General features: G+C 56.7%; 3 protein-coding genes across 3 annotated transcripts; 2 read left to right on the forward strand and 1 right to left on the reverse strand.

Annotated features, from left to right (window-relative positions):
* Positions 1–2,734: 2,734 nt before the first annotated feature.
* Positions 2,735–3,934, reverse strand: LOC148052676 (uncharacterized). The gene is made up of 2 exons (XM_087778630.1): positions 3,867–3,934; positions 2,735–3,399 (listed from the first exon to the last, which is right to left on the reverse strand). The coding sequence occupies exons 1-2, from the start codon at positions 3,916–3,918 to the stop codon at positions 2,735–2,737; spliced, it is 717 nt and encodes a 238-aa protein (XP_087634756.1). The 5' UTR covers positions 3,919–3,934.
* Positions 3,935–8,674: 4,740 nt separating this feature from the next.
* On the forward strand, positions 8,675–9,412 carry LOC148052677 (feather keratin Cos2-3-like). Its single transcript, XM_087778692.1, has 2 exons — positions 8,675–8,764; positions 9,089–9,412. The coding sequence occupies exons 1-2, from the start codon at positions 8,675–8,677 to the stop codon at positions 9,410–9,412; spliced, it is 414 nt and encodes a 137-aa protein (XP_087634818.1).
* A 3,157-nt stretch (positions 9,413–12,569) lies between these two features.
* On the forward strand, positions 12,570–13,351 carry LOC148052678 (feather keratin Cos1-1/Cos1-3/Cos2-1-like). The gene is made up of 2 exons (XM_087778668.1): positions 12,570–12,638; positions 13,025–13,351. The coding sequence occupies exons 1-2, from the start codon at positions 12,570–12,572 to the stop codon at positions 13,349–13,351; spliced, it is 396 nt and encodes a 131-aa protein (XP_087634794.1).

Genomic DNA, 13,351 nt, shown 5'->3' on the forward strand with positions numbered 1-13,351 from the left:
GAAAGGAAAAGGCACTTGATCTGACAGCCTCAGTGAACCAGCCACTCTCACCTTCCTCATGCCCTGACAGAGGCCTCTGCTCAAGTTCCTCAGGTGAGCGCGTTCCTCAAGGTGCTGAAAGGCTCCTGGCCCCAGAGACAACTGGGTCTTTTGAGTCAAGGCTCTGGGGGGAAGCCCCATGTTGAGCTCAGTCTTTGAAGTGTCTCCCTGCAACCCCTGCAGCAACACTAAGCCATGGCAGTCACTTTTCAGGATGCCCGAGAAGTCACAAACATGAAGGAAAGGGAAAGCTTGGCCAAATGAGCAATCAGTTTCAGATGTAACGTGGGTATGCAAAAGAACTCGGGTCACTTGGAATGTGTGGAATGAGATGGTCTGCACTCCCAAATTCCAGCTTCTTTATTTTTGACCCACCCCATCTGTCCTGCATTTCCTGCAAGACCCTGAAACCTCTCTCACAGGTCTTTGTGCAAATCCCAGCATAAGGATGGAGCTGAAGTGCAAACCATCGCTTTCTTACCCATCCAGGTTGGCATGGGGCTTCTCATCCACCTGCCAGTACCTCACAGAGACACTTGTCGCCAGGTGCCTCACTCTCTTTGCCTCCTTCTCTTTCCTTCTGGCCCATCTCTCCTTTGGACATATTCCTCATCCCCTCGCTTCCACAAAGCCTGAACTTTCTTTGTCACCTCAGAAGGTCTCACTGCCAACACCTGCTGTTGTGGCCTACTGAGGTGACATCACTCCAGTCCTTAGAACATGTTGGCCTGCACATCCCGGGAATGCAGCTACCAGCAGTTTTAGTGTTGGGCAGAGAACCCAGAAGGACTCAGGGCCAGAGGCAGTCCCCCAGGCCAAGCACTGCTGAGTCCTCAGAGCCATGAAAAGCAGGCAGACGGCTCAAGCAGTGGAATATGAACTCTGGTCCAGTGCCTGCCTGATGGGTCTCGCTCACCTGCTGAGGCTGTCACTGATCCTCAGGTGCAGGGCTAGGAGGACATTTTCCTTCCTTGGGCTTCTCTGGCTAGGAGGTAAAGCCACAGGAGCAGTCATGGCTCCCACCATGAGCCCCCTTCTCCAACACTGCTCATTGCTGGACACTGAGGGAAGAGTAAGAGCTGGACAAGCAGCTGGGCTACGTCTCCTGAATACTCACTGCTGTGTCCCGTTCAGTTTCAGTGGCTCAGGGTCGTTCCTGAGTCTGCTGTGGCAATGCGGCCTCGTGGCAAGGAAGGCCAACAGCATCCTGGGCTGCAGTAGGAAGAGCGTTGCCAGCAGGACAAGGGACCTGACCCTTCCTCTCTACTCAGCGCCGGTGAGGCCACGTCTGGAGTGCTGGCTCCAGTTCTGGGCTCCCCAGAAACTGTGACCCTTACTGTGTTGCAGGTTTGCAAGGGCTAAAGGCTGGTTTTACAGCACTGGGTCGTCCTTTTTGGGGCAGTGAGGCCACAGCTGGGCTTCTCACCGCCCTCCCAGTCAGAAGGTGCTTGAGCATCCTCTCAGGCAGACATACCCTGGTGTCGAAGCGCTGCCTCTCAGCTCCAGGTCTCATTGCCAAAGGGGCCTGGGGCACCTGAGAATTCCTGTAGGAGCCTGAAGGAAGAGATCAAGCAGTCTGCTGTCAGGCAATAGGAGGCTGCAGGCTCTTCTCCTGCTTTTGGCTCCTCCTGGACATTACAACCAGCGCAACCAGCCCCCAGCAAGGGAGCAGTGTCCATGCTGAACTTCTCCTGCCATTCAGTGCCCAGCCAGAGACAGGGGCCTGCACCCACCTTTCTCGAGGATGGAGACAGACCCCTTTGAAGCCTCCGACATGCTCCCTGTCCCCACAGGGGATTCCTCTCCCCACTTAAACCTCTCAACTCTGAGCCACTGTGGCACTGAGCACTTGAAGGCCTGTGACCTCGACATCCCCTTCTCCTGTCAGTCTGGAGCCTGAACTCCTGACTCCACGGGATGACTTTGTGACGCGAGCAGGATCCTTTTGAAAGCTCCGGGAAAGCCTGTAGCTGGAGGACTCCGTTTTAAACGGTATATCCGAGCTCTTACAAAGTAACAAACTGTGAAAGCATTTCTGGTTGGTCTTTCCTAAGTCAAGCTTTGCATTAGCAACTCAGCCCTGGAGTCCCTGAGTTTCCAGAGCAGAGGAAAGCACCTGCTCAGGGCTCCCTTAGCTGAGCCAGTGGGGAAAGGCAGCAGGCCGAGCAGAGGCCCTGTATGCTCCATGCCAGCAGTGGCCGGTCCCTGCAGCAGGACCAAGGGCTGCCCGGCTGCCCGGGGGCAGGAGGAGCTCTGCTGCCCGCCTCCCTGTGCAGAGCAGAAAGGCGCTGCTCCTCGACGGGAGCCAGCTGGGACGGCGGCTGCACTCGCTCCTGCCCGGGCACCGCCGGACACCGCCACCGCTCCACTCGTGATTCCTGCCTGCCGCCGCCTTTGCCAGTGTGGCAGGGGATTTCTGTCTGCGTGCCGCTGGGAGTGCGGGCATTTCCTAATTGCGCCATTCCTAATTGTCTACTTCAAAAGCCCAGAGAGCCTGTTAGCGGTAATAGCAGCCTTGGGTGGAGATCGTGGTGCAGGTCCTTGGGAAGGGCAAAACCACTGGGCATCTGTCTCCTCTGAGACGCCTTTCTGAGACACTGCTGGCAGGCCTTTCCAGCCAGGCCAGAGGATGCCACGTTACCCAGAAGGCTCGGAGCCCTTTGTGGGGAAGCAAGAGAGCCCTGCGGGAAACCCCCTACTCCCCTCCCTGCCTGGCACAGACCGTCTGGGTCTGCGTTGGCAGCGCTGCCCGAGGGGGGCTCTTTGGTGCCTTCAGGAGCACGGATCCGCAGCAGCCCTCAAGGAGAAGAGGTGCTGAGCCCCGGCACTGGCTCCAAGGAGGACCTGGCGGTGGCGGTGGCGGTCGGGCGGGGGAAGCGTCCCGGGGCCCGGGGCCGGGCGGGGCCGGGCGGGGCCGGGCGGGGCGAGGCGGGGCGAGGCGGGGCCGGCGGGCGGAGCGGCAGCGCCCCCTGGCGGGCCCGGCCGGGGCTGTCCCCCCGCCCCCGCCGGGCCCGCCCGGCCCCGCCCGCGCCGGTTCGTGCCCGGCCGCAGCCCCGGCTCCTCTCCCCGTGCCTCCCACGGCGCAGTAATACACCGCCGCGTCCCCGCGCCGGGGCCGGGCGAGCCACAGGGCGCTGGACCGGCGGTCTGCCGACACCCACAGCCGCCCCGCCGGGTTCTCCACTGGTTTTGTGCCTTGGACACCCGTGGCTACCAGGAGGGGTGGTTGGCCTGGGAACTGACGATACCAATGTGTAACGTCTGCATCAATTTTGGGGTGCGAGCAAGTGATGTTGATGGCGGTGCCCTCGGAGGTCTCTGCCGACGGCTCCTGCTGCACCTGGGCTCTGCCCGCAGCCACTGCCGAAAAAGAAGAAGGAAAGACCAAAGATCACCAAAGGTCGCCGAGCTCCGATGCCTTTTTCAACCCGAGGGACGGTCAGGAAGAGTGGCCGTGAGACACAGGCAGAGCAGAACGGTTGGGTATAAAGGAAAGAAAGAAGGAAAACAAGAAAGTAAAAAAGAAAGAAAGACGGAAAGAAAGTAGCAAGAGGGAAGGAACCACAATATGATTTGTATGGAAAGACACAGAGGAAAGGAAGGAAATGGGAAGGGCTGATGAAGGAAGAGAGCGATGAGTTTGCTGAGGGAATGTGGGATGGCAGCAGAGGGAGGGAGGGACGGGAGGATGGCTCGGGGGCAGAGGTCCGTGAAGAAGCCAGAGGGGACGGCAGTCTCGAGGGACCTGCGGGGGCCACCCCAGGCTCAGCCCCGGCCCCGCGCAGCCCCCGGCCGGGCCCCCAACCAACCCCGCCAGCCCCGCGCACCCAGCAGCACCGCGGCCAGCCCCGCCAGCCCTGCGCCCCGCCACCGCCGCATCCCGCCGCTGCGCCGCCCGCGCCTCGCTGCCCCCCGCCAGCCCCGGCTCTCGGGGAACAGCCCGGGCGCCTCCTCTCCGCCGCCTCCTCCCCCTCCCCTCCCCTCCCCTCCCCTCCCCTCCCCTCCCCTCCCCTCCCCTCTCCTCTCCTCTCCGCCGCCGCCAGCTCCGTCCCGGGGCTGAGCCCTGCGCCGCCGCCGCTCGTGGGCTCGCCCGGCCTCTGACGGCGCAGGGGCTCTGCACGCCCACCGCTTTGCCTCCTGCCAAATGCACTCTCCCCGGCCTCCAGCAAGGACGCCCCAGCCACAAGAAGCCTGCCCAGCGCCACCTGCAGCCTGGGGCAGCCCCAGGGCCTTGGCCCAGCACATGGAGCAGCTTCCCAGAGCTGTCTCCGAGCTGCGGGGCTGGAAAGAGCAGCCACTGCTTTCCTGCGGATGGCAATGAGCAGCTTGAGAGCCTCCCTTCAGCTGCCTCTCTGCAGTCCCAGCACGATGCTGAAAAGTTGTGTTGTGGCAGAGGGGGTGTGAAGACAAATGTGAGGGACCTCCAGAGGTCATCTAGATCAACCTCCAATCGGAACAGATCCTATTAGATAAGGTTGCTCAAGGTCACATTCAGTCCAACCTTGAACAGCTCCCGGGATGGAGATTGCACAGCCTCCCTGGGAAACCCGGTCCAGGTCTTCTGATTTCTTTTAGCCTACTGCTTAATCAGATTTTTGCATGTTCTAGTTGCTGTCCTTTGCCTCTGCTTCTTGAAGGGACTCCGTGTCGGCTGGACCAGAGTCTAGGTCCATCGTCTCTGTCTCCTCTGAACAAGTAGTTGGAGAAAGCAAGAAGGTCTCCCCTGAGCCTTCCCTTCTCCAAGATGAGCAGGCCCAATTGTCTTGGCTCTTCTCGCATTGCCAGACCCCTGTCCACCTTGGTGACCTTTGTTGGTCTCGCTTCAGTATGTTGATAGCCTCCTTGGACAGGGGAGCCCCAGCCTGGATGCAGTACTGCAGATGTGGTCTCACGAGGGCCAGAGGGGCAGGGTCACTTTCCTGGACCTGCTATCAGCGCTTTGGCTACCACAGCTCAGGATGCAGTTGGCTGCCTTTGCTGCAAGGGCAGGCTGCTGTTCCATGTGTCTCCTAAAGCCATGCATCCTTTCCTGTGGCTCTGCTCCCTAGGCAGCGAGTCCCCAGCCTGCATGACCAAATGGGCTGGCTCCTCCTCCAAGTGCAAACCCTTGTCCTTGCTCTTTTTGACCTGCATGACGTTCCAGGCAGCTAGTTTCTTCATGGTCACTAGTCTTTGAGCCTGGTAGTCCAGCCAATTTTCCACCCCGCCTTGTCATCCTCTTCATAAGCCCATTCACCACCAGTTTGTTCCTAAAGGAAGTATGGGAAGAGGGTGTCAAAACTCCTTCTGAACTCCAGGTACACAGGTCCCCTGCCCTTCTCTTCTCCACAGTGCCCATAAGCACGGAGGCTGGCCCTCAGCTACACTAGAGCCTCAGCTCAGAAGCAGCTGCATGGAGAGGGGAATCAGCCCTGCCTGAGCTCCCCCAGAAGGCCTCCCTGGCAGGGATCGCACTAAGGTCGCTATGGGGAAGGGCTCAAGTCCTCAGCTGCATTGTCCCAAGTTGTGTCATTGCCACAAAGGCTGAGGAGAAGGCTGAGGTACTTAGTGCCTTCTTTGCCTCAGTCTTTAATAGTCAGACTAGCTATCCTCAGGGTATTCAGGCCCCTGAGCCAGGACGTGGGGATGGGAAGCAGAACGAAGCCCCAGTAATCCAAGAGGTAACAGTTGGCGACCTGCTCCTCCACCTGAATGCCCACAAGTCTATGGGGCCAGATGGGATCCACCCGAGGATACTGAGGGAGCTGGCGGAGTTGCTCACCAAGCCACTTTCCATCATTTACCAGCAGTCCTGGTCAGCCGGGGAGGTTCCTGATGCCTGAAAGTTAGCAAATGTGACACCCATCTACAAGAAGGGTCGGAAGGAGGATCCTGCGTACTACAGGCCGGTTAGCCTGACCTCGGTGCCGGGGAAGGTCCTGGAGCAGATCGTCTTGAGTGCCATCACGCAGCCCGTGCAGGATGACCAGGGGATCAGGCCCTGCCAGCATGGGTTCATGAAGGGAAGGTCCTGCTTGACCAACCTGATCTCCTTCTATGACAAGGTGACCCGCTTGGTGGAGGAGGGGAAGGCTGTGGGTGTTGTCTACCTGGACTTTAGTAAGGCCTTTGACACTGTCTCCCACAGCATTCTGCTGGGGAAACTGGCTGCTCATGGCTTGGATAAGTGCACTCTTCACTGGGTAACAAACTGGCTGAATGGCCAAGCCCAGAGAGTGGTGGTGAATGGAGTCAAATCCAGGTGGCGACCAGTCATGCGTGGTGTTCCCTAGGGCTCAGTGTTGGGGCCAGTTCTGTTTAATATCTTCATTGAGTGCACCCTCAGTAAGTTTGCAGATGACACCAAGCTGGGTGGAAGTGTCGATCTGCCTGAAGGCAGGAAGGCTCCACAGAGGGACCTGGCCAGGCTGGATGGATGTGCTGAGGCCAACTGCATGAGATTCAACAAGGCTCAGTGCCGGGTCCTGCACTTGGGTCACAACAACCCCAGGCAATGCTACAGGCTGCAGGAGGAGTGGCTGGAGAGCTGCTTGGTGGAAAAGGACCTGGGGGTGTTGGCTGACAGCTGGCTGAACGTGAGCCAGCAGCGTGCTCAGGTGGCCAAGAGGGCCAATGGCATCCTGGCCTGTATCAAGAATAGTGTGGCCAGCAGGACCAGGGAGGTGAGAGTGCCCCTGTACTCGGCACTGGTGAGGCCGCACCTCAAGTACTGTGTTCAGTTTTGGGCCCCTCACTCCAAGAAGGACATCGAGGTGCTGGAGTATTTCCAAAGAAGGACAGCGAGGCTGATGAAGGGTCTGGAGCACAAGTCTTACGAGGAGAGGCTGAGGGAGCTGGGGTTGTTTCGTTTGGAGAAGAGAAGGCTGAGAGGAGACCTTATCACTCTCTACAACTACCTGAAAGGAGGCTGTAGTGAGGTGGGGGTCGGTCTCTTCTCCCAAGTAACAAGTGATATGACAAGAGGAAATGGGCTCAAGTTGTGCCAGGGGAAATTTAGATTAGATACTAGGAAAAATTTCTTCATGGAGAGAGTGGTTGGGCATTGGAACAGACTGCCCAGGGAAGTGATGCAACCACGGTCCCTGGAAGCATTCAAAAACTGTGTGGATGTGGTGCTTAGGGACATGGTTTAGAGGTGAACATGGCAGTTAGGTTAACAGGCTGGACTCGATGATCTCCGAGGTCCTTTCCAACCTTAATGATTCTATGACTCTATGATTCTAAGCTGGACCAGAGCCCAGGCAGACAAACAATCAGGAGGGCAGATGTGCTAAAAAACTTTCAAAATGCACACAGCTCTTCTTGGGGAAAAGGTCTCTTTGGGACACCCCTGTGGGACATCAGCAGGCGTTGGGGGATGCGGTCTCAAATCCAATGTCCCTTCCCTCCCAGGGGCAGTTGCTGGGCACTCGGACCTAGATTGCAATGCAGGGCATGAAGGTCCTTGTGGGCTGAAGTCCAAGGCAGGCATCAGCTCTTTGGCTTTCCCTGTGCAAGCCACAGGGTCTGGCCTTCCGCTCACAGCACAGCCACATCAGGCTTCATGTTCCTTCCATTTGGGACCTGTTTGGTCCAAGAGCTCAGCCCCTGCCTGACACAGCACCAGGCCAATGAACCATACAAGTACATTTGGCATTGATAAGGACATGAGAGGGGGCTGTGTTCCAACCCAGGCACCACCGACACTGCACTGCAAACAGATCCACTCAGGGATGGCCAGCACATGGTCAGCAGGATTCCTTAGCCTTTCTCCTTGCCCACAAAGCCAACCCCATCCTTCTGAACTCTCTACGACTGGGGAGAGCAACTGAGTCCTGGCCTGGAGAGGCAGGCAGGGGGCACTGCCAGCCGTGCTGAGGCACTCCCACTATTGTTACACTGAACTAAAAGAAAGGATCCAAGCTGGAGGGAAGCTGTTCTTGCTGGGGTCTGGAATTGACAGCAGCGGAGCCTGAGCTCTGGAGGGGCAGGAAAAGGAGGTGTCAGGAGGCAGGGGCTGCATTTCAGTGCCTCTTCCCTCGACAGATCTCTAGCAGGCTGGTGCCATCACCATTCAGCTGCCCCAGGCATGCCCATGGCATTGCTTGTGTGCTCACAGACTGCACAGAAAAGGGATGAGTCAAAACAAGCCAGAAATTTTTCCTGAGGGCAGTGTTCAGCAGGATGGGGTCAAAACCTGGCAGCACAACACACACACCTGGGGAGGAAAGAAGTGATCATCAGGGTGAGCTGAGGAGGGAGGGAAAGAGATGGATGTGGCATGTCCTCATGCCTGGCAGCTTTGGGCATCCAGCTGAGGATTGCTGGAGCCTCTTCCTTGAGAACAGCACTTCAAACTGCCCCACCAGAGTCACCCAGGCTGAGGTCACTTGCCTGCCCTGAAGCCGTCCAGAACTTGAGCTGAGTCGTCTGCCAGCACTGCTGCATTCCTGCCCTAGAAATCCTGGGGCCTTTCCTCCCTGTGCTTGGAAGAAGCCTTCATTGGGGAATGGGCATGGCCCAAATCTGGAAATGAAAAGGCAGCAGTGCTGGAAACCAAAGCACAGCCCATATCATGAGCTGTGATGCTTTGCATTCAAGATGAGCTTGTCAGAAAATTGTTACCTCTGCAAAGGGTGCCTCTGCTCCTGCGGCAATGGAGGGCAGGTATAAAAGCCAGCCCAGGTTCCTGCTCTCTCATCCACTTCTCCTGCCTCCTTCTCCTTGGGAACCAGGTGAGTCTGAAGTCCCTTCTCTTCCTCTTCCAAAATGAGATCTCTCCTCAGTGGACATCTCAGCTGATATTGTCTTTGTCCTGTGCTGGGCGCTGGAGCTCCTTGTCATGGCAGAGGGTTGTGGGGAGAAGGTGTGCTGGAGAGAGGCTGGGATGTGGCTGAGGGGGCTCTTGGTTTAGGAACTAGCAGACAGTCAGCCTGGGCCAGGTTGTTCTTTGTAGGAAAATGAAGACCGTGTGGCTCCTGGCTAAAGCCTCCAGCTCCTGACACAATAGTGAACTTGGCTGCTCCTCACACATGCCTGTGTCCTGCTTCCTCCCTGTCCTCTCTCCCAGGTGCACCTGCAGCCCAGAGACATGTCCTGCTACAACCCGTGCCTGCCATGCCGGCCCTGCGGCCCGACCCCACTGGCCAACAGCTGCAATGAGCCCTGTGTCAGGCAGTGCCAGAACTCCACCGTCGTCCTTGAGCCTCCTGCTGTGGTGGTGACCCTGCCCGGACCCATCCTCAGCTCCTTCCCACAGAACACCGTTGTGGGATCCTCCACCTCCGCTGCTGTTGGCAGCATTCTCAGCTCTCAGGGAGTGCCCATCACCTCTGGGTGCTGTGACCTCTCTGGCATTTCCAGTCGCTACTATGGCAGAAGGTGCCTCCCCTGAAAAAGATGCTGGGAAAGCCTCAGGGAGACCCCTCAAGGAACTCAGAACATGCTGCTGAGCAGAGGACTGAGGTTTTGGATGTGTTTTAAGAATAGCTGACTGGCTTTGCCTTTCTCTCCCTTTTCTTTGTTTGCTTCAGTTCCCCTTGGCAGCAAAGTCCCACTAAGACCGGCCTGGTGGGGACCATCTGTCTCCTCTCCCTCTATGGGGCAGGCAGACAGACAGACATCATGCAGGAACTTCTCCACAGCAAAGGGCCTCAGACCCTCAGCTGCCCCTGGGACTCTCTGCACTGGCAGCCCCCACTTTGAGTGACTTTGTTCCCCTCTTTTGATTCATTAAAGTTCTGCTGCATTCAAGCTTGGCCTCCATGTGCTCCTTCCCTCTCTGGACACGCCCCAAGCTGCCAAAGGAGAAGGGTGTTGGTCAGGGGTGGAAGGGGCACAAGGAAACCCTTCTCCATTCACAGAGGCATGGGAGGTTTTCACACCCTGCAGAGGCTTCCTCTTTTGGGCACCATGCCTTGGAGCTGAGGAAGTCACCCCTGGCTGCTCTGCTGCCAGTGAGCATCAGGCCTTGCCTTGCTGTGCTTCTGCTCACAAATGCCCAGAAAGGCAGGAGGCCCTGAGGGGTCAGCAGCGCCATGAGCTCTTGAGGAAGGGTGTTCTTCTTGGTATGGCTGGAGCTGCACTGGGGTGGTGGGTGTGAGGGTCCAGGAGATGATTTGCTTTGCAGAATGGCAAGAGTGGTAAAGCAGGGAAGAAAGAGCCTTTGGGATGGCCCATAGCTGCTACTGCTCCTTCCTCTCCCCTCCACCACCCAATGGAGAGGCCATGGCCAGCAGGCATGGGCAGGAGTAGCAGGGAAAAGTCGCCCATGCTGCTGAATGCGTTGAGGCTGGAAATTGGAGCTAAGCATGTGGGAGCTGCGGGCTGTCAGCACAGAAATGGGGACAGTGAAAGGGTGTACTTCTGAGGGAGAGCAAATTGCTCTGATACAGAGCATGCAGGAGAATGTGAAGATCAACAGGGATGAGGGTGCTGGGTGCACTTCCCAAGAGAGCTGCAGGCAGGTGCAGAGCTCTTGACTGCTTTATTGGTCTCCCCAGAGAGTTTGTGCTCAGGAATTGGCTGCCATTCTGTGGGAAGAGGCATCTTTTACCTCTAAATCTCATCCCATTTGACCGGTGGAAATGTCACTTGACATGTTTTCTCACATGCATGTGCCTTCATGCAGGTGAGCGTGGATGTGTGTGTGGCATTGGTCTGTATACACGTAAGTGTGTGGGCATAGGGGTGTGTGGATATGTGCTTCTATGTGTGTACGTCTCTGTACATAAGCGTGCACATGTATCCGTATGCAAATATACATGTGCAGGAGTATGCGTGTGTGTAAACATGTGTGAAGATCTGCGTGTACATGATCGTAAGGGGGTTGACTGTGCCTGTGCCTGCACATGGGCTCAGCCTTCCAAGCGGCTCCTCTGGGGACAGAAGCCAAAGCTGCTGAGTGCTGCCACACCCTGCTCCTGCCATGCCCGCTGCGCAAATGAGCTCTCAAGAAAGAGGGATTCTCTTCTGACTTCGGTGCCATGCTTTGCATCTCGGCTTTAGTAAATATAAGTAATTAAGGGGTTCTGAGTGAAATGGATCAGGGTCCCTTATCTCCATATGTCCTTCCAGCCCTGTGGGACCAACTCAGATTCCAAAGACGTCCTCGTGTAGAGGCTCTTTCAGCCCAAACTCACTGCCCTGGAGGGAAGGTCCTCACAGAGCATTCTTTGTTACCAGAATAATTCATAGAATCATAGAATGGTTTGGGTCAGAAGGGACCTTGAAAGACCATCTAGTCCAACTCCCCTGCCATGGGCAGGGACATCTCTCACTTGATCAGCTTGCACAAAGACCTATCTAGCCTGACCTTGAACACTTCCTATGACGGGGCATCCACAATGTCTCTGGGCAACCTCTTCCAGTGTCTCACCGCCCACATCATCAAAAATTTCTTCCCTATGTCCAATCTAAATCTACCCTCTTTCAGTTTAAAACCATTGCCCCTTGTCCTGCCACTGCAGGCCCTAGTAAAACATCTTTCTCTCTCTTTCTTATAAGCCCCCTTGAAGTATTGAAAGGACGCAAGAAAGTGTCCCCAGAGCCTTCTCCTCTCCAGGCTGAACAACCCCACCCCTCTCATCCTTTCCTCATAGGAGAGGTGTTCTCAACCTCTGATGATTTTCATGGCCCTCCTCTGGACTCACTCTGACAGACTCTGCAGACTCTTCCCACAGTCAGAGACGAGACATCCGCTCACACAGGGGAATTATCCCATCCCAAAGCAGACGTGCACAGTAAACGGGACAAATCATCTTTCTGGAGACACTCATCCTGCAATTGACCAATGGTGGCCTCTGAACTTCCTCCCGAGCTAGCATAACCGCACAGCAGGGCCTGCATAGCTGCTCACGTGTGCATGGCTTCCTCCATCATGCAATCAGAAGCGAACCCACAGGCTGTCCCACCAGAGCCTACAAGCACCTCCATCCCATGGCTAAAGCCCATACCCGTGTCCACGGAACTCAGGGACAGACACAGAGCAGGGAAAGGGCTTTTGTGTGGGTGACTGGGCTCAAGCTCAGCTGCGTCTCCCACTCTCAACAAGCACAGATCCGTCTTCCCTCAGCCACGCTGAACCCTTGGACACAGGACACACAGAAGATATCTCTGTCAAGTCCAACTCTTGTGAGGTGGCCTGGACAGTGTGAACAACCTCTGCCAGTCTGCCTTGAGTCTTCTCAATTAACTCTAGATGACTACAGGTCTAGATGTACGTGTGTTTGTATGCATGCGTGTTGTCTAAGCCAGCTGTTTAGTTCATCTTGAGTGTCCTTTACTGGACTCCTCCAGCAGGTGAGCTGAGTCCTCTGCCCACGCTGATGTGTTTTGCTCTGGAAATGCTTGGGCCTCTCATCCTGTCACGCAAAAGGTGCCTTCCCTGGGGAATGTGCCTGGCATAAAGCAGGAAATGAAAAGACAGCAATTCAGGAAGCCAAAACACAGCCCATGGCATTAGCTGGGATGCTGTGCATTCAAGATGAGCTTGTCAGAAAATAATGACCGCTGCAAGGGCTGCCTCTGGCAGCCTGGGACAGTAAAGGTCCATGATAAAAGGCAGCCCAGCTCCTCGCTCTCTCATCCACTTCTCTTGCATTCTTCTCCTTGGGAGTCAGGTGAGTCTGAAGACCTTTCTCCTTCTCCACTTTCTCGAAAAGGAGGTCTCACTTCAGTGGACCTCTCAGCTGATACCAGCTTTGTTCCATGCCAGATTTTGAGGCTACTTGTCACGGGAAGTGGGGGGAAGGTTAGATATGGAGGGAAGCTGGGACTGCACTGAGGTGGCTTCTGGAGGAAGGGGCTAGGCTACTATGCAGCTACTGCTGCATAACACCTGGTGGCTGTTTTTGGGCCCTGGCAGGATGAGGCCAAGAAGCCCTCATCCATCTCTGCACAGCCTTCACCTCCCAGCCCTGCGTATTCTTTGGCTTCCTCATGGTGTGGTGACAAGATGTTCCTCACACATCCCCATGTTTTGCTTCCTTCCTGCCCTCTCCCCCAGGTGCACCTCGGACCCCAAGACATGTCCTGCTGCGACCAGTGCCTGCCATGCCGGCCCTGTGGCCCGACCCCACTGGCCAACAGCTGCAATGAGCCCTGTGTCAGGCAGTGCCAGAACTCCACCGTCGTCATCCAGCCCTCCCCCGTGGTGGTGACCTTGCCCGGACCCATCCTCAGCTCCTTCCCACAGAACACCGTTGTGGGATCCTCCACCTCCGCTGCTGCTGGCAGCATCCTCAGCTCTCAGGGAGTGCCCATCACCTCTGGGTGCTGTGACCTCTCCTGCATTACCAGCCGCTACTGTGGCAGCAGATGCCCCCCCTGCTAA

This window comes from Nipponia nippon, unplaced genomic scaffold (assembly GCF_047370975.1).
Source record: "Nipponia nippon isolate SJK-2023a ecotype South Korea unplaced genomic scaffold, ASM4737097v1 scaffold_45, whole genome shotgun sequence".
NCBI classification, from domain to species: domain Eukaryota; kingdom Metazoa; phylum Chordata; class Aves; order Pelecaniformes; family Threskiornithidae; genus Nipponia; species Nipponia nippon.